Consider the following 26,409-nt stretch of genomic DNA (forward strand, 5'->3'; position numbering starts at 1 on the left):
AAGAAAACTTCAGTCCTTTTTGCCATGAAGAGATGGCATTGTTGTTTAGTAAGGCAAATTCCCATAAAAAGATAATTTTTAGGTTACAGGAATTTTATAAATACTCAGAATTATCTCAATTTCCTTCTTACACTTTCATCCTGCTAGCTGACTCCAAATATATGCTGAATCTATTTACTTTGGTTCATTCCACAGCTACCATGTTACATCAAACTACCTTCATCTCTCATCTGAATTAGTGAAATGAACTCTTGAATGGTTTCCCGCACTTTCCCTCTTGCCTCTGTAATTCATTCTTCACACCACAAGTTCGAATCATCTTTTAAAATTGTACATCATACCTTCGCAAAATGTAAATCACTCCTCTACTTAAACTTCTACAATATTTTCCCACTGAACTTAGAACAAAATGTTAACTCCATAGCATACCCAGAATGCTTTCCTCCTTTTCCAGGTAGCCTCAGCTTGCACCTGCATCAGTCAGTATTTACCAGCCATTCCAGACCCTTTTAGGATCTTCAAACACACCTCACAGGTATAGTACCTTTACTATATTGCCTTGTTTTATCATCGTCACAGCATTTATCAAAGTCTAATATTATGTCTTTTTCTTGTTGATTACTTATACACAGGCCATGTTCTAGACTGTAACCACATGAGATAGAGACTTGTCTTGTCTTGTTCACTTCTATATCCTTGATACCTAAATCAGTGTTTGGCATGAAGGAGGTACTCAGTAAATGTTGAATGAAAAAAAAAGGACTAAGAAACAAAATATCTGTATTCCATACTAAACATAGAAGATGGTCCAACTGATGTACAATTTACGTATTTTTCCAAATGTAGTTAATTTCATTCCTGGATCAAACTAGATGTTGAAGATCCGCATACTTAGACTGTGTTGTTCTGATACTACCCATACCACATCCTTCACCCCCTCTTGCATGCCTTCTAAACCTTCAAATAACATTTATTATATAATCTATAATCTAGTATTATATTCTGAGTTTTATTTGTAATAATTGGCACATGGAATTTACTTTTGAATAAATTTTAGGAATATTGAGGACATTAAGAATTAACCTTTTATTGACTTTTTATAAGATATATGGAAGATATTTCTTTAGTTTTTTTTTTTTTTTTTTTTTAAGAGAAATGGTCTCATTCTGTCGCCCAGGCTGGAGTGTGGTGGCACATTCATAGCTCACTACAGACTCAAACTCCTGGGCTCAAGAGATCTTCCTGCCTCAGTCTCTCAAGTAACTAGGACTACAGGCATGCATCACCATGACCTGCTTATTTTAAAATTTTTTTTGTACAGATAAGGTCTCACTATGTTGCCCAGGCTGCTCTCAAACTGCTGGTTTCAAGTGATACTCCTGCCTCAGCATCCCAAAGTGCTGGGATTACAGGCATAAACCACAGCTGGGCAGATTTCTTCCACAGTTCTCTCCAAAAAGAGAAAATCAGTCTCTACTGAGTAAATGTATGCTGTTTTTCTCCTCACGTTTCCTTCTTTGCCTAGCTTTCATGAAGTTCAGAGAGAAATTTGTGGCCCATATTTTATAATTATACAGGACTTCAGTACATGCATTTCTGTCTATTACAACTTCAGATGATTATTTAAACAATATTTAAAAAATTTCTTTACCTTTATCTTTCAAACTCTACTATACTATGTTATTTTAAATAAAACAATACAAAACTTTATGAAATAAGATACAATATAAATCATATACATGCTTAGGAAAGCAAGAAAATAAATAACTAGGTTATAAAGAATATTTTCTGCATCCTCACATCATTTTTTTATTCATTAACACAATGATAATTATGAATGATAATATTGGGGATCAATTTAGCTCAAGTGGAGCTGGGGCCTGGAAAGTTAAATTACACTTGGAACAGGCCACATTAGGAGATCTTCCTGGTAGGATGAAAATAAAATCTCAAGCCTTTTCTGTCACTGTTATTCTTTCTGTCTGTTTTAATGATGGTAAATCAGGATAAAAACAAAACCCAAATAACTTAATTATGGTTGTACAAGCTACACAATATAATTAAATCCAGTGGGATCTACTTCTTCATCCAAGATAGAAGTGACAGTGGCTAGAGGAACATCATCTAGTGCCTGAGGTTAGTGACTGACACCATCTACTGCCTGAGGATAGTGGCAGGGGAAACCTTGTCTAGTGCCATGAAGCAAACTGAGGTAGCAATGTTTTACTGAGCTCTCTGCTGGGTATGCACTAAACAGTTGCAAGGCTACTATCTGCTAGATTTGCTCAGCAGGAATAAAATGTACACTCAACAATTCTCAGTCTTCTTCTTTTGCCAATGACACTGAAAACAGGATTTACACTTCTATAATTCCAGTCTGAATTTCACAACCAAGAATTTTTTTTTCTTAATTGTAGTTTAAAATAGAATCTACTCTTAAAAGGCCCATAGTTTTCTCATTCTTGAGAGATGTCTGTGTATGTAAACAGCAAACTCAGCCACGGTGGAATTCATGATAGTACGTACAAAATGATATGAAAGAACATCTGTGGGTTTCGCAACCTCAACACAATTGATATTTGGGACAAGAGAATCCCTTAGTATGGGAGCTGTCATGTGCACTGTAGGATGTTTAGCAGCATCCCTGGCCTCTATCCACCAGGCCAGTAGCAACCCAATGCTTCAGTGTAAAACCAAAAATGTCTCCAGACATTGCCAAATGTCCCTGGGGACAAAAATCACACCCGTTTGAGAACCACTGGTCTATAGCCTAATTTCTTAGATCAGCTGTAGCCAATTTATCCATAAACTACTTATGAGGAGTCTAAGTAGGCCAAACTAAATAAGTATAATTTACTCTTTATTAACCAATTATGTAACATATTTCTGAATCACTTTATTACCACAATGTGCTTTGACCACCATTCAGATATCTAGAAGAAACATCATGCTGGAAGCAATCATTCAAATGTCTGGAAGATGCACTTTCTTTTCCACGTCTTTAGAATTGCACTAATCAAACCTATTCATATCTCCAACTAGACACTTCTAGTATCTAGTTTAAGTATAAGGATAAATAGTTGATTTTCACTTTCTTATACAGCTTTTGGAAAAGATCATTTGATATTTCTTCTCTGAACATTGAAACTTTAAGGTACTGTTTCTATTTAAGCCTTATAAATAATGCACATTTTCCATAACTTATTTTATTATAGAATAAACTTTTAAGTTGTTTCTTTAAGTGTTACCCATTTAACTTTAAAAATCTATCTTTACAATCCCATCCTTACTTTTGTCTCAGCAATATACTAGTTTATACTATTATAAACAACCTTTGTAATAAATTGTTTTGAAACTTTTTATGACTTTTAAGATTTCCATCAATTTTTTTTCAAAGCTGTGCTTATTGCTGAGTAGTCTTCAGAGTCAGAATATATAAATGTATTTGTCTAAGTTATTTCCTTGGAAGATTATCAGATGTATGACATAGCAACGGAAGCCAACTAAAAATATACATACTTGCTCCAGTGAACTTTTCCTTCCAATGTCTGCATCTCACCGAGGATGGCAAGGAGAAGAGAGGACTTCCCACATCCTACTTGGCCCACAATCATGGTTAACTGACCTAGGAAAGCAAAACAAAGGATAACTACAGAATGAGATGGATTCTTAGTGAAATAACATCAAAACACATTTAGAAAAAGCTAATGTTTTACAATCAATGGCCCAGTTTTGATCTCCAGCAATAAGGTATTCTAAACAGCTCCTTTCTCTGATACGTCTTTTTGGAAAAGGAAAAAAATATATATATATAAATAATGATTTATTATTTTTAAAACTATGAGAATAGCTGATATCAGTAAAGAGAGTAATGAAATAATTGCCTAGATTATCGAGATTAGTTTTAACTTTAATATTCATTCAAAATAAAAAGGGCAGTTTTGACTAAAATAAATAATTGGGATAACTCTCTTCTCCAATTTCTCTTTGAAGAAGAGAGTGTCTTTGCATTTATAATAGAAAAATCTGTTCCTATTATAAATTTGTTTTGCATTTATAATAGAAAAATCTTCACCTAATGACCTGGCATAAGGCCAGGTCAAAAATATTTCTATTCAATTATAGAGACATTTTTAGGAAAAATTACTGGGTTTATTCCTAAATATTTTATTCTTTTTGATGCTATTGTGGATAGTATTGTTTTCTTAATTTGAGATAGTTTGTTGTTAGCATATAAGTACTTGGAAATAAAATTAACCAAGGAGGTGAAAAACATATACACTGAAAACTATGACATTGGTGAAATTAACACAAACAAAAAAAATGGAAAGACATCTGGGCTTAGGGACTGGAAGAATTAATATTGTTAAAATGTCCATACTACCCAAAGCAATCTACAGATTCAGTGTAATCCTTATCAAAATCCCTACGGCATCTTTTACAGAGATAGAAAAATCAATTCCAAAATTCATATGGAAACAGTAGACCCCAAATAGCCAAAGCTATCTTAAGAAAGCAGAGCAAAGCTGGAGGTATCACACTTTTTGCTTGCAAAATATATTACAAACCTATAGTAATCAAAACAGTACAGTACTTGCATAAAGACAGATGCATATATCAATGGAACAGAAGAGAGAGACCATAAATAAACCCATACATATACAGTCAACTGATCTTCAGCGAGAAGTTTCAACAAACTGGATATCTACATGCAAAAGAATAAAATTGGAGCCTATACTACACCATACACAAAAATAAACTCAAAATGGATTAAAAACTTAAATGTCAGATCTGAAACTATAAAAATCCTTAAAGAAAAAACTTCTTGGCATTGAACTTGGCAGTGATTTCTTGGATTTCACACCAAAGCACAGGCAATAAAACCAAAAATAGATAAGTAGAACCACATCAAACTAAAGAGCTTCTGCACAGCAAAGGAAACAACAGAATGAAAAGGAGACCTACGGGATGAGAGAAAATATTTGCAAACTATCTATCTGATAAGAGGTTAATATCCAAAATATAAAATACAGAAAAAAAAACAAACAAAACAAATAATCCAATTAAAAAATGGGCAAAGAACCCGAATAGAGATATTTCTCCAAATAAGAAATACAAATGGCCACCAGGTATGTATAAAATGGCATTCAACAACACTAAACATCAGGGAAATGTAAATCAAAACCATAATGAGATATCACCTCACACCTGTTAGGATGGCTGTAATAAAAAAACATGAAAGATAACAAGTGTTAGTGAGGATGTGGAGAAACTGGAACCCTTACACACTGTTGCTGGTAATGTAGAATTGTGCAGCCAACAATGGAAAACAGTATAGAGGTTCCTCGAAAAACTAAAAATAGAATTGCCATATGATCCAGCAATCCCATTTCTGGCTATTTATGCAAGCAAATCAGAATTAGGGTCTCAAAGAGATATCTGCTCCCCCGTCTTCATTGTAGCATCATTCACAATAGTCAAGATATTGAAACAACCCAAATGTCCATTGACAAATGAATGAATAAAGAAAATGTGGTATATACATGCAATGGGATATTATTCAGTCTTATAAAAAGAAGGAAATCCTGCCATTCACAACAACATGGATGAACCTAGAGGACATTATGCTAAATGAAATAAGCCAGTCACAGAAGGAGAAATACTGTATGATTCCACTTCTATGAGGTATCTAAAATTTTGACTCTTAGGTATTTTAACTAATTTAGTCAAAATTTTAGACATTTCTTCTCACAGAAACAGAAAATAGAATGGTGGGTTCCAGGAGATGGGGAAAAGGGAAAATGGGAAATTGTTGTTCAATAGTTATTATTGAATTTCAGTTATGTGAGATGAATAAGTTCTAGAAATCTGCTGGTCAATATAGTACGTACAATGAACAATATAGTACTGTGTACTTTAAAATGTGTCAAGAGGATAAGTCTCATGTTAAGTGTTCTTCCCACAAAAAATAAAATAAAAAGAGAAGAATACAAGGAAATTTTTGGTAGTGATTGCATATTGAATACTTTGGTTGTGGTGATGGTTTTCACAGGTATATACATATGCTCAAACTCATCAAAATGTAAGCATTAAATATGTGCAATTTTTGTGGATCAATTACACTTCAATAAAACTTTTTAAAAATATTAAATACATATGATTATTGGATATTTAAATTTTAAGTATCTTGAAAACTTCATCAGTATTTCTCACAAACAGAAAATAAGTTTCTCATATACTCTTTCTTTAAAGTGTTTCTCAAACAAAAAGTGAAATCAACCACCCCACTGTTTAAACTGCCCAAATCAGCAAATGAACAGTAAATAATCGTCCAAAGGTATAGACTCCACTGTGAAAGGCAGGTCTTATCATTTCCAGCCGTTCCCACAGTGACACAGTGGCTCGCAAGCACAATAGTGCAAATAGGTAATCATAAATAATATTTATGTCTTTAAAAAGTATCTTTTTGTTAGGCTCAATTATCTTGGAAAACTATGGCTACGGTCATGAACAATTACAAAAATGCATAACAAATTACTCTTACCTGTTGGAATTCGAATGTCTATATTGGATAATGTAGCTAAACCACTGCCCCATGAAAAGTATCCATTTGTGACCTACAAAATAAAAATATAGAAATTAAATTATATGTGTGGTATCAATGAATAATTCTAATTAAAATAAAAATTTGTAGGCCGGGTGCAGTGGCTCATGCCTGTAATCCCAGCACTTTGAGAGACCAAGGTGGGTGGATCACAAGGTCAGGAGATCGAGACCATCCTGACTAACATGGTGAAACCCCGTCTCTACTAAAAATACAAAAAATTAGCCGGGCGTGGTGGCAGGTGCCTGTAGTCCCAGCTACTCGGGAGGCTGAGGCAGGAGAATGGTGTGAACCCAGTAGGCAGAGGTTGCAGTGAGCCGAGATCGCGCCACTGCACTCCAGCCTGGGTGACAGAGCGAGACTCCGTCTCAGAAAAATAAAATAAAATAAAATAAAATAAAATAAAAATTTGTAAGTGCTAAAAGACTCAACCCAAGGTAGAACACACAATGGTGAAATTCTGATTTAGAGTTACGGCTATTTAGTGGTATAAATGAAAAATTAGAAAGAATGAAAGTGAAAGGAGGGTCTTTCAATTTGCGATATTATGAAGAATGCTAAAATCTCTGAAAATTTGGGATTACCAGATTGTTGACATATGGCCATTCTTAAAAGACAATTATCCCAAACATTTTCCAATGAAATCTCTACATTAATTATTTTCTCACTGCCAGACAATTCCCCAAATCCTAGTGATTAAAATAAAGAAGAGAAATAACCACAAATTATTCCAGCAAAATGACTTCATTAACTGAGGAGGAAAATTCTGTAATTAATGAGTTTCCTGAACTGTGTAGGCCAACTATTCACTGAAGTTAAAAAGAGTAAAGAATAATAAAAGAAGTGACGCAGCATTGCTTGTGGTATAAACGCCAACAATCAGGAAAAATCACAATACCTTCTATTCATCCCACACAATCTATTTGTTTTAACAAGCTTCAAGTGGACTTAATAGTTTTACCAGTTATAAAAATAGGAAATAAAACAGTAACAGAACCCAAGAATTAGAAGGATGAAGTAGACACAGATGAGGGGAGGAAAGGCTCCTAAAAATCAGGAGAAACTGAAGATACACTTTGCTCATAAACTAATGTTTTATTTCAAAACCATAAATGAAATTTCTAAGCACACTATTGTTTAGGAATTTTGCAGAATGGATTTGTGATACCTGAATTATAACTACATATAACCCTAAAAACTCTTCATAAAATGAATAACTTAAAGAGTGAAAAACTCTGCTTGAAAAGGCTAGATTATGTTTGTCCATGCAGGTTTTCTCTAGCTTGTAATGTATATGGCACAACATTTAGTAATATCCATCACATAGTTATGTGTGAAATTAGTCATGGAAGGAGGGTCGCATAGAAGGGCTGGATTCGAATTATTGATTGCTTTATAAATATGGCTGATCATCCTCACTCTGTTTGAGGGACTGTTAGGCTGACATAGGTTACAAAGAAGGCATAATGCATCCTCCCTGCTCTCTTGAAGCTTGCAATCAGTTGAGTAAGTAAACCATGGAAAGAAGTGAGTACAAGACACAACATTATGGGCTAAGTACCAAATAGAGGGGACACACAGACAGTAAGTACAATAGCAGCTCATAAAGAAAATCATTTACATCTGGGATGAGTCAAAAAACTTTTTGGAAAAAGAGGCCTTTTAACTAGTTTTGTAAAATATACTGAATGTCAATGAAAGCATTTGTAGGTAAAGAACTATAGTGAGAATAGGCTGAAGATCAAAAAACCGTAAAATATGTCAGAGGAAATGATGAATAGAGCTAGCTGGGGCAGAACTGGCTGGGGCTGTCATTATGGTTAAATGACAAATGGCATGCAAAGAAATTATACAGCCTCAGAGGCTGAAGATTCCATTTTCTCTCCTAGGGTAGGTGAGGAAGCTAAAAGAGGCACAAAAATAGATGCTTGTGGACAAGGACCAGCATGAAACTGAGAGAGGCCCTACATGACACCGTTGATATTCTCAGCAAATTGGGAACTAAGGTGATCTGGAGAAAGAGGAGGCAAAAGGAGAGAGAAGGAGGTGGGAATAGAGTGGTGACAGCTGCATAGCTACTGTAGGTTTGGAAAATAATGCTGCTAAGAGACATGTAAAAGGGTGGCAGATAGCTACTGGGGGAGGGGAGTCAGCTGAGGTTGGAGATAATAAATCTGTGGCCATGCTGGCCTGTATCATTGTGTCACCTTCTCTAGAGCACTCAGCAGCCTGGTTATAGATGTGTAGAAGGCATACGGTTGGATTGCTGCAGAAAGATACTAAAGGACTGGGAGAAAAAGAAGGGGCTCAGGATATTGAAGGTTTCAATGGTGTTAAAAAAAACAATGACCGTGAAATTAAAGGCCTGAGAAAACTTGGGTACCAGGATTTTGTTGTCAGTGACTGACTAGTCTAATAGAGCAAGATAGAGGGGATGCAGTTCCAGGTGGTGACCAAATGTGAATACAAATTATATGAGTGTGAAATTAAATTATACATGTGGTATCAATGAATAATTTCTAATTAAAATAAAAATTTGTGAGTGCTAAAAGACTCAACCCAAGGTAGAACACACAATGGTGAAATTCTAATTTAGAGTTATGGCTATTTAGTGGTATAAATGAAAAATTAAAAAGAGTGAAAGGAGGGTCTTTCAATTCATGATATTATGAAGAATGCTAAAAATCCTTTAGTGCCTTTCCGCAGCAATCCAACCTCATGCCTTCTACACACGTATAACCAGGCTGCTGAATGCTATGGAGAAGGTGACACAGTGATACAGGTGAGGTTGTGCAAATGGAGTGACAGTAGATTAGGGGATTTTCAGGCTGGGATACTGGATAGACTGTGCCCTTGAAAGTTTAAATCCTAACTATGTGTGGCACATACAAAGACAGAACGGTGGACTAGGAAACATACTTACATCTACAGTGGAGGTGGAAGAGTGATTATGAGGTCCTCTGATAATAGATGTGAGAACAGGTAGAAAATACCATAGCTTTATGAGTGTGACAGGGAAAGGTTATGGTCTGAAAGTAGCAGGAAAGAACTAAAATAATGCAATGTCACCTTCTGATTTGGTGCTACATTGAAGTAAAAGAAGGAACAACATCCATACAAGAAAGATAGAAGAGGAGGAAGGCTAAAGTTAATTTCTCCTGCTACCATTTACACTTCCATTCCCTCCCGCCTTTTATAAAATGCACTAAATTCTCCACCAGCAGGGTTAAAATCCTGACTTCCCCAACTAGATGTCTGAACTTGGAAAATCAGCTAATATATAAATCAGTCTTTGCAAAGGATCATGTAAGGATAGGTACAATGATGATCATCATAACAGGGTTTATGATAGAGGAAAGATGGAGGCAAGCTCAGTGTACATCACTAGGGGATAAGTAAAATGCAGTGACATATTCTATAGGATACAATGGTGCACTTAGCAGAAGCAAATGATCAAGAAAACATTTAAGTAAATTGAGAGCACATAGACACTTATGACAACACTACATATTTTACAAAGATATGGGCATGCCTAAGCACATCAAGCACATTAGAGCTGGTTCTATAATGATGGGGGTAGGGGGTATATATATTGGGAATGAGGTGACTTTGATAGGAAGGAGTATCAGGCATACAGGGAAAGAATGAATTAAAATTTAAAAGCAGGAGCCAGATAGACACAAAATGTCACCTAGTATATGATTCCACTTATATGAAATATCCAGAATAGGCAAATCCATTGGTTGCTGCCTGGGGCAAGGGGAGTGGGAAATGGGGAGCAATTGCTTAATGGATTTGAGATTTCCTCTTGGGGTGATGAAATAGTTTTGGAACTAGGTAAAGGTGGTGGTTGCACAACATTATGAATGTACTAAATGCCACTGGATTGTTGACTTTGAAATGGTTGTCTGCTAAGTGAATTTCACCTCAATGAAAAGAATTTTTTTTTTTTAAATTTAAAGGCAGGGCACACACAGACCACTGTCCATTTTCTCCTGCTGAAAATAAGTAACAATGCTGAACAAAATTTGGTTTGTATAAAATCTCACTAAAAGAAGCAGTTAGGAAATTCCAAGTCAAAATATAAGGAAAAAATACAAATTCAAAGGTGTGAGCCCCAGAACGCCTAAGCTTCTTTCCCCCAAGGGGCCAAGTATACCTAAGAAGGAAAAAAAAAAAACAGTTATGAAGACTTGTTCTAAAAGGTATCAATGTTCGTTAGAAAGCTATAGTAATCATTACAGCGGAGTACTGAACAGACAAATAAATCTGAGAAAAATAAATGAAGGTTATCAATTGATTCACACACATACAGATCCTTGATGTGTAACTGACATCACACTGAAGATCAGTGGGGACAGTGATCAATAATACATGGGGCTAGGCAACTAGATATCACACTTGAAAACATTACATCAGACCTTACTGATTTACTACTAAATTTGGGAAAATGACTACTACTAAATGTACTACTGCTACATTTATGATTTACTAATAAATTATTCATCACTGATTTACCTACTAAATCACATCCCTACTTCATACTAAACACAAAAATTGATTTTATGTGTATTAAAGGACTAAAGTTAAAAAGTGTAGCTTCAAAGCTTTTAGGAGCTAATATGGAACGTCTTCATGGCCTCTGAGTAGGAAAAGTTTTCTTAAATAAGACCAAAAACCAAAGCATTAACCATAAAGGAAGAGTTGTATCCTAGACTATATTAAAGTTGTATCCTAGACTATATAGACTATAGACTATATTAAAATTAAGACTTTATAGACTATATTAAAATATAGACTATAGACTATATTAAAATTAAGAACTTCTGTTCAATGAAAGATATCATAGAGTAGAAAGCCAAGTCACACAGAATGGGAGAAGAATTTTGCAACATAAGTGACTGTCAAAGTAGTACCAAAAATTTTTAAAGAGGAGAAGGACAAACAACCTGGTAATTCACAAAAGAGAAATCCAAACCCAAACCCCAATGGCCATTTTCATAAATATATCTTATATCGAAAGCTGCTTGACCTCATTTGTAATCAGAAAAATGCAAATAAAAACCACAGCAAGATACAATTACACCTCTCCCAGCACACAACACTTGGCAAAAAAATGAGAAGCATTTTTTTGGTGAAGATGTAGAGCAACAGGAACTCTCAGTCACTTCTGGTGAAAGTGTAAATTGGCACCATCACTTTGGAAAGCAGTTTGCCATTATCTAGGAAGGTTGAGGATGCACATACCGTATAACTCAGAAACTGTTCACAATAGCCCCAAACTGAAAAATACCCAACAGACCATCAAAAGTAGAACAGATAATTAAATTCTGGTATATTTATAGAATGGAACAATTTGTACAGTAGAACAGCAATGAGAGGGAATGGATTACATTAACAAAATATAGATGAATTACACACACATAATGTTGAGCAAAAGAAGCAACACACACACACATATAAACATATTTAAACTTTTAAGAAACTAAAAATATGTTTTTAGGGAGGCAAGCATAGCAAGAATAATCAAGGAAATGACTATAAAAGACAGGGTGGCAATTATATCTCGGGGAAAAATATAAGAAGACAGCAGATATATGTGTTGGAGCATTTTCTGAGGGAGCTGCTGATATAAATATGTACTTCTCTGCAGTATATTGTATTTCACAATAAAAATATTTCAAAAAATAAATATATTATTACCAATTTGTGAGCTTTCACCATAAGTAAAAAATTAATTTGGGTTTGAAAGTGAGCCTGAAACTGCGGAGGCCATTCAGAAGCACAGCAAAGTCAAAGCCATTGATAGGCAGCTATTTTTCTTAATGCATGAATGGTCAATTTTGGAAAAAAAATCATAATAGTCTCTCTTTTCTTTCAAAAAGAAAATTAATGAAACACATGGAAAAGACATATTTTTAGATTCCTGCTATAGTGAACATAAAATGTCAATTAAAAACGCCCTGTTTTTTATTCACCAATACATTAGTTGTTATCTGGGCATAGTGAGGAAAACAACAGCATAGATGACCATTTCCAATCTCTCATTCCTTATCTTTTCATAGCCCCTAGTTCACACTCTGCCTGAACATTGTAATTGCCTAGGGAACAACACACACACACACACACACACACACACACACACACACACACACACACACATTTTTTAAAGCTTTGTAGGTGATTCTAATGCATAGCCAAAGTCAAGAATCACTAGAGCTCTCTTTAAAATTCATATGTGACATATCCTTTTAACCCCAAAACAACCACACTAAAATGGTATGTCCACCTCAAGATGGGCAAACCATGGCTCAATGAGGCATAGTAATTTGCCCAAATATCATGCATCAAATTAGTGGAAAAGGGAGGGCTAGCACTAGCTTGTTCCACTCAATCACATGTTTGTTCCGATTATGAAGTGGCTATTGTGGGAAGGTATTGTGTCAGGTGTCAAGGAGAGTGAGACCTAAACATAGCTCTTGGCTCTACTATACACCCCATACTGAGCTTCCCCCTCTCTCTGACTGGCCTAGGCTGTGCAGGAGAATTGGATATCCTCCAGTAGCCAATGCAGCCAGTTTGCTAAGTTTCCAGGACTCTGGTAGCTCCCATGGATGGAGGCCTTTGACTGCTGCCAGCAGCTCTTCCAATTCCTGCACAACACTGATTACTCCCTCTTATCCCCAACTCTGGGTTGCCTGTTCTGCCTAAACTTAAGCACAATGCCTGGGGAGAGTCCAAATAGCCAAGTTTGAAATGAGATCAAGGGCAGTACCGGGAAACTGGTGAATGCATACACTAGTCTGAGTCTCCCCTGATTGAAAACAATGACTATCTAATTTATATTCCTGAAATTTGAACTTATAATATTGGTATTCTCATGAATCAATTTATTTGGTTGATAAACATAGGAATACCAGAAAAAATACATGCAACACTAGCTTCTAAAGCAGATTCAGAAGAAAGTCACATTCTCTGGTTATTGAAACATGCTGCTGGAGCAAAAATTGTGGTTGGGAGATGAGGAAGAACTGACAATTAAAACTCAGAATTTTTTTTAAATATTATTAGGGTTAATGACAACTGTAAAAAGAATTTAAAGGCACAATTTAGGACACTTTCGCAGAACTTCACCATAAAGTAGTAACATAAATGTTTCTATTCATGTAAGAATCCAGGAAATAAAAATAACCTTTATTGCAATGTCCTCTGTTTCTGCAGGGCGTAGACGCCGTGTTGATTGCTCATAGCTGTCCAGGTGATATCTTCCAGGCTGTTTCCTGTTTATAGTTTTTGGCTGCTGCATTCCAAATGGAAAAGAACACAAGTTGAGGCTTTATTAAAAAAATGAAGTTTTACTGAACATTTACTCACATTGCTACCTAAGTTCCAAGAAAAAATGGATGTCATATTTTTAATTATTTCAGTGACTCCTTCATAAAAAAAAATGAAAAATTCTTAAGCTCTAGTTAAACCTCATTCACATGCCTCCTGAGAAAAAATGAAAATATGAAAATAGGATAATTGCAAATGATGGAAGTTAAAGTACAGAGTCCCAAACTAAGTTTTGGATAATCTTTCTCAAATGATATGGATGGATTATGCCCAGGCAATAAAAACAACTGCGTGGTGTTAAAAGGTGATCAGATTAACTCAGGTCAAACTAGAATCCATCTGCTAGGCTATGATATGGTTTGGCTGTTGTGGGAGGGACCCAGTGGGAGGTAATTGAATCATGGGTGTGGGGATCTTTTCCCGTGTTGGTCTCGTGATAGTGACTAAGTCTCAGGAGATCTGATGGTTTTACATAGGGGAGTTCCCCTGCACATGCTGTCATGCCTGCCACCATGTAAGATGTGCTTTTGCTTCTCCTTTGCCTTCCACCATGATTGTGAGGCCTCCCAGCCATGGGAGCTGTGAGTCCATTAAATCTCTTTCCTTTATAAATTACCCAGTCTCAGGTATGTCTTTATTAGCAGTGTGAGAATAGACTAATACAGTTATCAGGCTTGTAAACATTCTACCCGTACATTATTGATAATTCTCTGAATCATGAGGATTTTTAATCTGATACACTCACATAAATCAGACTGAGCTACAAGCACCCAGCTTCTGCTATGGACTGACAAAAGCATAAAGATCTAGTTTTTTTTTTGTCCAAAGATATTACAGTGTTTCATCAGGAGATCCATAAGTCTTATAGAATGATCTAGTCTATCTCAAATGTTATAGCCCTATTCCTAGTCAATGGACTAAAACATCCTTTATAAAGAGGATGCCAGCTGAAGTGTGACAGTCTTCACATATTTAAGGTGAATGTAAGTCATATCTAGAAATTTGTCATTCTCTAATTTTTTAGTTCAGTTTCACACAGAGATAAATGGCTAAACAGAAAGTAGAATATTTAGCTCATAAACCTCTAATCTGGAAAAATTTTAAAGCTCAAAATTTCTTCCAGAAACATATTGAGTCAGTATTTCAACATAAATAATTAACTTTTTTTTTTTTGGAAACAAGAGTCTCACTCTGTCCCTCAGGCTGGAGTGCAGTGGCATGAACACAGCTCACTGCAGCCTTGACCACCCAGGCTCAAGTGATCCTCCCACCTCAGCCTCCTGAGAAGCTGAGACTACAGGTGCATTTGCCACCATGCCTGGCTAATTTATTTACTATTTGTAGAGACAGGTTCTGCCTGTGTTGCCCAGGTGGTCTCAAACACCTGGATACAAGCTATCCACCCATCTCAGCTTCCCAAAGTGCTGGGACTATAGGTATGAACCAATGCATTCAGCCATAATTATCTTCCTGCTCAAATACCTTATAGAGACTATGAAGGCTAAGCAATAATACACTTTAAACTGTTAAGTTACCTAGAAAGGAAACGATTCTAGAATTGTGAAAGTTGTTGGTTTTGGGGGGTTATTTTTTGGCCTGGAACTGCAGGTTTAGCTTTTTGAAAAATCCATTGGGTTCTACTATGGGAATTAGGAAAGTACTCAAATAATCAGTAATTTAATCCAAACAAGATATTGCTCTTCCAGTTTCCATCAACTGGTATATCAAGAGAACACCCAAACTATCAAATAGTACATTGCTAGGCTACATGCAAGTAAATACACAAATTAAAAAGCCACTGAAAAGATTTGAAAGTAAGACACTAGCAGTGGCTCTGTCACACAGAAAATACTAATATATTTTGACTTAAAGAGAGAGAGGAGGAGAGTATGTTCATGAACTTTATTTTAGTTTTGTTTTTCCTTCCTACAGCCCTCACAAATACTCCTGGAAGTACACTGCATGAGAGGTTGTAGAAAGCCACTACCCTTTAGGCTAAGTATATTTTCCATACAAAACGGGTCTACACCTACATATAAAATGTACTGTCTTCTAGAGTCTTTAATTCTGTAACACTATTGCCCCCACAGGTCCAAAAGAAATGACTTCATGCCCTTCACAAAACTAAGAACAGGGTGGGAAGAGTAGATGTGTTGACAGAGATTTGAGTCGAAGTTCCACAGATGTAATATGAAGAGACTTTGGCCCTAGACTGTCACTAATTCTCCATGGAGATTCTACAGCCAAAACCACTTAACTCTAAGCTTTTACAGAATACATAGTATCTTAAGCACTCTCAAGAAGGAGTTTCCATTAGTGTTATTTTCAAACACACAGCTTTTTTCACTCCATTTTAAAAAGTTTGTCATTTGTGGTTTGGCCCATCAGCAGTGACGAATGACCCTGAAAGACATCAAGAAGTCCAGTCTGGTTTCAATAACTCTGAAGATATTGGATGCATTTGAAGGGGATTCTTTTTTTCTTTCCAAAACCTTTTCTCAGTTCAATTTTTCTTCTATGCCACATCTCATACAAAAAAATTCTTCAGATTTCCCTAACTCCATGAACATGACCTCCTATATCCCATTTCTTGAGGTCATCTCACTCTGCTCATCCCCCTATCCCTGAAAGACAAGTTCCTTGGTAGTTTAGGACCATCCCAAGAGTGACGAGACTGGTTCTAATCAAATATTTGACCCCCTACTGCCTAAAAGTTTAAACACTCTTTAATGCATTTTTGTCTTTGTGTCCATGTCCACACACTAACAAACAAGCATTTTGAGGCATTGTTCCTCCAGCATATATAAACATGGCTGGTGGTCTCTTCTCAGACAAAATCACACCTGTTCAGTAAAACAACTTCACAGAAAGTTCAAAAACAAAAACAAACACCTCCAGAACAGCAGAAGAAAACAAGTCTAAATATAGCCACATGATTGCCTTAACTATTTTTTAGTAGTTTTAAACATGACGTAAAAAATATATAATATAGATTGATTTCCTGGGAAAAGCTTTCCAAGTTCCAATCAGTTCCAGTCAGGAGACTGATTGTGTTGGTTCACATAAATGGTAAATATATTCATATTTTTTCTAATAGTAACAATTATAACTAACATTAACTTATGACTCATGGTGGAATAATGCTTTTCTACTTTGTGAAATATATTAATTTTTAAGAATTTCTTCAGAATTTTTTAGACACTTCCTTCAAGAAAATGGTATAATCTAGTAATTGATTTAAATATTATCTAATGGCTAATGGCTCTTAAATTTATATCTCCAATGCTTATGTCTCTTCTTGGTTTAAGAAGTATCTCAAAACTTGCATGTGCAAAATGTACCTCTTGATTCTACCTCAACACCAATCTCCTCATTTCTCAGCCTCCCTATTTCAGTTAATGGCTGTATCATCTACCCAGAAGTCAAGCCAATAACCTAGGATTCTTCCTTGAGTCCTCTTTCTCCCTCATCTCCTCCATCCAATCTATCACAAGTCTTTATCAGCTCAACCTCTAAAGTGTACACTGAATTTGATCCCCTTTTTTCACAATATCCACTGCAACTGGACCAAAAGCTCTAATTCTAACCATCATCCTCTCCTGCCTATATTATTATAATGACTTCTTTACTGATCTACGTGTTTTACTCTTTGTCCTCCATTGACTTCCCTCTACACAGAAAACAACAACATAATCTTTTAAAAATATAAACAAAATTATATTACTCCCTACTTTGAAACCTTCCAATAATTTCCTATTGCATGTCAATAAAATCCAAACTCTTTCCATGGCTTACGAGGGCCCTCAATCATTGTTCTCACATCATCTCATCTTTCTCTTCTTCACCAGGCTCCAGCCACAGTGCCCCTCTGTTCCTTGAACACACCAAATTAATTCCTACCTCAAGATCTTTGCATCTACTAGTTCTCCTGCATGGAATGCTCTTTTCCCATAAGTTTTCAGGAAAGGTACCTATTTTTTATTCAGGTCTTAGCTCAAATGCTGGCTCTCCAAAAGGGCCTTCTTGGAAATGACCACCCTGCTTCAAGTACCCAATTCACTCTCTAACACCCTCTTTCATTTTCTTCACACAGTGAAACTATGTTACTGTTTTAATTTGCTTATCAATTCCTGCCTCAAGAAAGTGAATTCTGTGACAGGAAGGATATAACATGTCTTGTTCATTGCTACAACGCTAAATCTTGGCACAAAGCACAGGGCAGCCAAAAAATCAAAAACACAGTCATATATTTAAATAAAGCTTATTCATATTACATGTAATGCATGACAAAATAATATTGACTATGTTTCTAGATTTTATGTAGATACTAAGTAAATATTTGTATCATGGATAAATGAACTGGTCTACAACTTACAAGATTCAAGTTTTAACTCTAGCTCTACCACTTAGTAATCTTACGACTTTATTTGAGCCTCGTGACATGCAAAATAAAAAGAGCTAGAAAATAAAAAAAGAGACAATGTAATGTAATTCAACTGGAAAATAAAAAGAGACAATGTAATATATTAAGTGGATCAAAAGATAAAATGCATCAGAAAATATGTTTTAAACTACGTAGTATAGCTAAACGGCATTATAAGAAAATGGTGCATGAGTAGTAAGCTTATTTTGTGTTATTTTCATATTCATTTGGAGTAAGCAAACTCTCAATTTCCTTTTGAATTAAACACGTCTTGTCTCTTAGGATAATTTTTTCTGGATTTATAAAGACAAGCCTTATACATTTGTCTATTGATTTTAGACTTGTGAGGTTGTAGAGAAGCAAGTGGTAATTTTTCTTCACATGGGTTAAAAAATAAAGCTTATAATCTATTCTAATCTCATTTGTATTAATCTGTCCATTCTGCTGAGACCGTCCTCTATTCACAACTTCCATAACAAAAATAAAACACTTACAACTCCAGTGTGCTTCTTACAGGACTCAAAAGGAAGCGAACCTTCACCAGTTCGCCAACTGTCATCACCAATCTCATCACTCAAGAGAAACTCATTCAGCTTTTGAACACTGCAAAAAGCAATAAACACAGAATAAGAGTTAACAATAAAACCACCACCAACAAAGTGCTACCTAAATAACGAATTTAACACACATTATTATGGTGAGTAGGATGCCTGTGAGAGTCATTTTTCAAGACCAACTGGGAATTCAGCTAGATCGACCAAACATCCTAACTTGCTGAGGACAGAGGGGTTTCCAGGACATGGGACTTTCAGTGCTAAAACCAGAAAAATCAGGACCACTTGTCACCCTGAATTCAACAGAAGCTTCTTTGCATTTTTTTTGCAATTATATTCCTTGTCAAAAGTAGTGAAGTTGTTTAGGAACTTAGAACACGGTGGTTAAAAATAACACCAATGAAGAAAGTCCTCTTAGTATTCTAGTTTTACAAATGATGGGGAGGTGATATACAGAGAAGCTAAGTAACCTGCCTAAAACCATTTAGCATGTAATATGCAAGGATCTGGAATCCTTGGCCACTGTGTATCTTGCTTAAGCACTATGCATTATTCACATTTTCTGAACCTGGCAAGGGGAGGGGCCTCTAGAGTCTTGCTGCTCAAAAGTTTCAGCCAAGGACCACCAGCATCAGCATCAACTGGGAGCTTATTAAAAACAGAAAATCTCAGCCCTGCCTCCAAATACAAATCACATTATGCATTTGACCAATACCCAGAAGCGCTTCATAAGCACATTACCATTTGTGAGGCCCTGCTCTAGAAGGCTGATTTGCAAACATTCTTTACTGTGACCTCCTTAGGCTGGGCACAAGACTCCTTGGCTCATCTACTCTACCCATTCTAATTTTCTCAAACCAGTGTCATAGGATCAGGATCAAAAATAAATAAGTAAAACAAAGAAAATCATAATATGGTTTGTAAACATCATCCTAGAAATAAAATAATATACAAAAGGAAATTCAGTGAAGTTGCAAAGGAAAAGAAGTGCTCCTTTTGGCAAGCTAGGATGCAGCAGGTGGGAAAACTTGCTTGGCACATGCAGCAGCAACTACAGGGGAGGTATTGCCTTTGATAGGAAACTAGAAAATGTATGTATGAAATAAAGTTTCTTTTTTAAAAATTTTATTTGAACTTATAGTCAAGTTCCTCCAGACAAGTCTTCAGAACTTGTTTTTTGTGACACAATAACAAAATGAGAAAAAGGTAAATTTAATTTAGTCTGTTGCCCATGATCTTTAAGTGTTTTGGCTTTGCATGCCATAGAAACATGAAGGAAGACGAAAATCCATTGAGGCAATCTATTAGCTGTCAAATTGCACTTGCAGAGAACTAAAAGAGGTAATTATTTAGGAAGAGCTTCGGTTTGTACACTTTCTTTGAGTCTTTGATAGCAAAGTCTGACCACATAGACTTGAAAAACAGTGTTATAAATGCCTTATGAAACATTATTTTATTCCTCTTAAATGGCAGTTATTTCTTCTTCACTTTTACAGATTGTAATTGTCATTCTGTTCTTATGTTTTGAAAATATTTGATTTTAAGAAGTGCAGCTCTGTCAATCAAAAGAATACTTTTAAACAATCTCACACTATGTCTCTGCACAAAAAAACAAAGTGGAGAAGCCAGTCTCATCTGCCTTTATAACTCCAAATCTAGCAATGCCTGGCACATGTGGTTCAAGGAATGTTTGTTCAATAAATCAAAGAAGGAATAAATCAATGCTTCTGACATTAAGTAAAGTTGGTTGGTTCAATTCTCCATTCCCATTTCTAGTATAGATACAAATCATGAATCTTTCCAGTATAGACTCAAAGCTTTTATGGAATAAAGGAGCCCCACTCTTCCTGAGCATTGGAAGCAATGATACCTGACCTTGATTGAGAATGGGGATGACATTCTCTCTTCATAACACCCCACTTCGAAACATCAATGACAAGGACCATCAGTGGATGCCAATACCAACCCATCTGTGAACCTCTTACTTCTCTTCCCCTCCCATGTCCCCAGTCATTCTAGGCTCTCTGGCTGAGGATCTCCAGCACTGCTGTTTTGTCATTGTTGTTGTTTGTTCCATGTCTATGTCTCCCACTAGACTGTGAACTCGTTAGCAGCAAAGATTTTCATCTTTAGAATCTATCCCAATGCCTAAAATATAGCATGGTAATTCCTAAAGAAATGTCTGATGAAATAATAAATGGGTAACACAAAAAGCATTTTCTATTCATATGAGGTCCCTTCAGAAATCACAGAGGTAAAACAATTATGGAAAATGCACAAATCCTGACCAAGGGTGAAGTAATTTCCACCATGCTTCCAGGTTTATATTTTTAAAATGCAAATCTGTGCATGTAATGACCCGCTTCTTAAAGTGACAACTGGCATCTAGTTGCCTTTCAGCATCTTTAGCATTGTCTAAAAGCTGCTCAGGAGCTTACTCTCCAGCTTCATGCCTTGATACTTCCCACATCAGAACCCCTCCTCCAATGACACTGAACTACTTTTAATCTCCTGAAGATACCAAGATTTCTCACCTGCTTACCCACTTCTTCCCCTTGAATATACCGCTCCCTCTGTTAAAACATGTTTTACATTTTTTCTCCAACTTGCCAAGTCTTACCTATTTTTAAGGGTTCTATGAAAGAGTCACCACCTCCTTTAAATCTTTACCAACCTAAATGTCCAACAACTTTAGACTGGATTAAGAAAATGTGGCACATATACACCATGGAATACTATGCAGCCATAAAAGATGATGAGTTCATGTCCTTTGTAGGGACATGGATGAAACTGGAAACCATCATTTTCAGCAAACTATAGCAAGGACAAAAAACCAAACACCGCATGTTCTCACTCATAGATGGGAATTGAACAATGAGAACACATGGACACAGAAAGGGGAACATCACACACTGGGGACTGTTGTGGGGTGGGGGGAGGGGGAGGGATAGCATTAGGAGATACACCTAATGCTAAATGACGAGTTAATGGGTGCAGCACACCAACATGGCACATGTATACATATGTAACAAACCTGCACGTTGTGCACATGTACCATAAAACTTAAAGTATAATAATAATAAAATTAAAAAAAAAATCTTTACTGACCAGATAGTCTCCCTTCTCTCTCAAAAACTTCAAGGATGGCCATTATGGGCCATAGCATTCTGTGTATAGCTTTATAACACCATAACCCACCATACAGTAATTAGTTTCCCTTCCTGGTCTCTCTAACTAGGCTGTGGACTCCCTGCAGATTTCGGTCTTTTATCTTTGGAATTCTTAATGCCTAGCAATGTACCTGTATCAATAAATGAATGCACATCCACAGAAGATGCTCTGAGGCATGGGGTAGAGATGAGTAAAATGGTGGTAAGATGGTAAAATGGAGATTTGTAACATACCTAAAATATTTAGGCAACGTGGTGGGTACTTTTTATGTATTATCTCATTTAATTTTCTCAACCACCATAAGCAGGTAATATTATCGTGTTCATTTGACAATTGAGGAAGCTGAGCTACAGAGACACTAAATCATGTTTGAGGTCAAACAATGAGTATTTCCTGGCAGTGCCAGGATTTGAAAACAGGTATATTTTATACCAATCAATTTGCTACCCCGCCTCTACCACCTTTCTAAATCAGTATTTTACTATTTTCTCATTTGTTTAGATCATTCACAAAAATATTTAAGGTCTTAGTCGTACGTTATTTTTTCACTTCTCCAGTTAGACTTTGGGTGATTAGACACAGCTTAAGTACCCTGGACAGGTGCTATATTAATTGGGAAAACTGACTTTGTTGCCAGCAGTCACATGGGTTTTTTTTTTTTTTTTTTGTAGGAATTATAAAATTTTGTAAACTGAAATACAGAGACCAGGCCAAAGTATATGCTTTATGATAAATATCAATAACAATTTATTTGACTGCAGGTGATACAGTGGACTAACCATGCATACATTCCTTTGGGAGGTACATGAGAGCAAAGACAAAAAGTTATTTCCCAACAAAGTGAAGGATTTGTTTTTCTCTTGGCAAATAGTCTCTTTGGAAATAGGTATTGAATTGTGCATCAAACACAATGTACAGAAACCTAAACTCAAATTGTTTATAAAAGACACAACGTATTATTTTCAAAAGAGCAAAACACATATATTATTTCCTTACAAATAAAGCAAAGTGGAGAAGTGAGGCAAGCATTCTAAAAAAGAAATAACTCTTCTTCGAACATTTTATTATTTTAGATAATAGTTACTTTTCCTTATTCTGTTTTGTGAAAGTAGACATGAACACTTCATCATAAAATGTCCAGAAAAATCAAACGGTGTGGGGTGCTGGGGGGTGTGAGGAGACAATCTGAATCACACCTGCCTCATTCTTCTATTTTATGAGGTATATACAGGTCTCAGCCATTGAATGCCATGCAGACAACTTTGGCTAACAAGCCAAACCTTATTAAAAGAAAGCATAGAATTGTTTTGGAACCAAGAATTGAACATGGTATGGAATTTTCCTCCGGTAGAGAAGTTTACAAGTCTCTTACATGCATGTATAACACAAGTTTGACAGTGTGCTTTATCCCATTCTAACCCACCAAGTTTCTAAATGTATTTAAGAGTGCAGTGAGGGATTTAGAATTTCCACAGTTCCTGAAGAGGAGATTTCAAAATCAGCTGACCAAAGTCTCCGATTATAAACAGGCTGCTCAACTCACTGTGGGCCAACTGGCACTAAAGGTTGGTCACGGGTTCCCAGGCACAGAAGAAAATGCTCTAAGTCCAGTCAACACTGGGAGAGCACTTATTTGGGTTCCCAGAACTAGCACACAGTGGGAAAAAGGATTAATGTTCTCTGCTTACCAGTCATCTCTGTAGGACCTGCAATTCAACCACTGAAACTCATTTGAGAGAATCAGGCTTTTATAAGCAGATTCTGTTTGGCCTATGGCTTGGGAAATCTGGAACTGAGCCCTGAAGAAAGACTGGTCTTTATCAAACTGGCAAATGTCTTTTCCATGAGATGTGCAGAAGGGAGAGTGCTATGCAGAAATACACAGGGATATCCATCCTCCACTGTACTAGGATTTATTACCACAGAATTGTATACCATGGATTGGAGGGACACCCCTAGATTGTTTTCAGTTTTTTTTTAAAATCAAGTCAAAGTCCTTTTAATGTTTGGTAACCTCCTGATTTCAGAGGTGTTATCTATTGCAAGTTATCAACTGCTTTTCTATCTCCACTTGTAGTACAAAGTCAAATTCCAAATAAAAGTGTAACCATGAAAGGGACAGTTGTTGAGTGGAGAAAATGAAAATAAGGACCAAAATAGCAGACTCTGGCTATTTATCAATTTTATTGTTTGAAGTAACTTCCCTTCCAGAGCACTGCCTAATTTGGAAGTGGTGCTACAAAAAGTAGTCAGTGATCTGGACAAGTGTTTCAGAAGGCAGAACAATAAGAAAATGAGGGCAGATGTGGCCAGAAGGCTTGAGCTCTAGACACTAACAGCTCTAGAACTGGTTGTTAATGAATGTCTCAGAGGTTAACTTTGAAACTATGTGATACTATCATATTCTATAAGAATTTGGTTTATAAGATGATTTATATGCATTTTAATTTTATTTGGCATTAAGCAATTGTTAAGCCAATGCAAACTATTGGCTTAAAACTGAAGATTCTGGTATTTTGAATAATAAATTCTAGTTTTCTCAGTAAGATATAGACACAAGCACAATTATCTCATTTTAAAAGTCTTACAAATGATGTTCTATGTTTCTGTCAATTGCAACATGATACTTCATATATTTAAAGTCTCAATTTTCCAATTTTTCTTCAATATTGCAACATCTTGGCATTTCTTTCAAAAGCCAGATATAAATATGATAATGATTGTTTACAAAGCATTCTGAGGTTTTATAGGTTTATAAAGAGCATATATCTAAAAAGAAAAATTCCTTTTTAAGAGCGCCTTATTTATGGGAGCATAAGACATATAGACTATGGTATAGGCAGTGTATCATCTAGTTTGGTAACACATTTTTATAAGTAAAAATGGTGGAAAAATGGTCTTATCATATCACATCTATTTTTATAGCTGTGCATTATGAGAAATTATAAAGAGACAAAATCTGCACTGGTTGGAAACACCATAGAAGCATATTTAAATGAGCAAAATACAAAATGGTTTTACAATTCTTACCATTTTCAGAGACTTTAAGCCTGGATTTTTTTCCAGATTAAACTAAAATTAAAATAGTAAATGTGATGATGTGAACATTCTCTGTCACTATTGTTGCCAATATAAACTGGCACAGCTTTAGTGGAAAACATTATGGCTGTATTCATTTTTAAAAATCTTAAAAATGTGTGCCCTCTTTGACCTACCACCACTTCAGTGGAAAGCAACATATTCATCAAGGACCTCAAAGATGTGCATATTATTAGAACTAGTATCCCCACTTCTAAAAATCCAACCTGAGAAAATCATCAGAGAAAAGTTTACAGATAAAACAGAGATGTGTGAACTTCAATGTTATTTATGTTAGGGAAAAAATAAAAACATTCTAAATGTTCAATAAAAAGGTAATTGTTAAATAAATGAGAATATTTCCAACATAGAATATTACATAGTCAGTAAACATGGGGTATTATAAAACTTAAATGAAGGGAGAATAATTTAAAAAAAGTGTAATCAGGAGACAAATGCCAGATAAATTTAAAACTTTTGTTTTGAAAAATTATTTTTACATGAAACAAATAAAAGACTGAAAAGTAGCACACCACAATTTTAATAATGGTTGTCTCCTGGCAGTGATTTTAATGTTCTTTTTTATATTTTTTTCAAACATTCCTATTAGCACACATCATTTCTGTTATCAATAAGCAAAAAATGTCAGACACTTCAGTGCATACCTTATGATGGCTTTAACTGCAAATCTGACCACCGTGGAGAGCAGGAACAGTGGTGTGACCAGGATATGGAAGAGAGACAGTGAAGCAAAGGCCTCTGCAGGTTTCAGATTGTTTCCACTGGCATACGCATGGGTCACAAATGTCTGTGCAAAGAAAGGAGTTCTTCAGAGAAAGCTGGAAAAAGTTTCACACATGCGTACATTCAGTCTTAGAAACCTAACATATTCTGCTATGCCAGTATGTCCATTGCAACTATGATAAAAATGACTTCATCCAGAACTCCCTAATTAAAACAATACTTGCTTTTGGTGAGTCCTGAAAGGCTTACCTGCAATTATAGTGGCAAACTTATGAGAAAGTTAGAAAAAAATTCTACTTACAGGTTAGGTAATTGACCCTGTCAGATTACTAAGTAGGGGGAATAAAGGGATGGAGAACCCAGAGTTTTCAACAACCAGTCAAGCCCTTTCCAAGCAATAGTAAATACTCCAGGAGAAAAAAGAATGTTCTGTTGTTTTGGGGTCCTCACTGTGGATCTTTACTAAAACTGTCAGCATTAATATCCAAAGAAGACTTATT

The 26,409-nt window shown here is 35.8% G+C and overlaps 1 protein-coding gene across 1 annotated transcript in view; it reads right to left on the minus strand.

Annotated features, from left to right (window-relative positions):
- ABCC9 (ATP binding cassette subfamily C member 9) overlaps positions 1 to 26,409 on the minus strand; it is a 149,620-nt gene that overhangs the window by 74,877 nt on the left and 48,334 nt on the right. The window contains exons 14-18 of the mRNA XM_024257212.2: positions 25,831 to 25,973; positions 18,857 to 18,965; positions 13,797 to 13,904; positions 6,545 to 6,617; positions 3,520 to 3,625 (exon numbers count right to left, since the gene is read on the minus strand). Coding sequence (XP_024112980.1) covers positions 3,520 to 3,625; positions 6,545 to 6,617; positions 13,797 to 13,904; positions 18,857 to 18,965; positions 25,831 to 25,973 — 539 coding nt within the window. The remainder of the gene's footprint in view (positions 1 to 3,519; positions 3,626 to 6,544; positions 6,618 to 13,796; positions 13,905 to 18,856; positions 18,966 to 25,830; positions 25,974 to 26,409) is intronic.

This window comes from Pongo abelii, chromosome 10 (assembly GCF_028885655.2).
Source record: "Pongo abelii isolate AG06213 chromosome 10, NHGRI_mPonAbe1-v2.0_pri, whole genome shotgun sequence".
Taxonomy (NCBI): Eukaryota; Metazoa; Chordata; class Mammalia; order Primates; family Hominidae; genus Pongo; species Pongo abelii.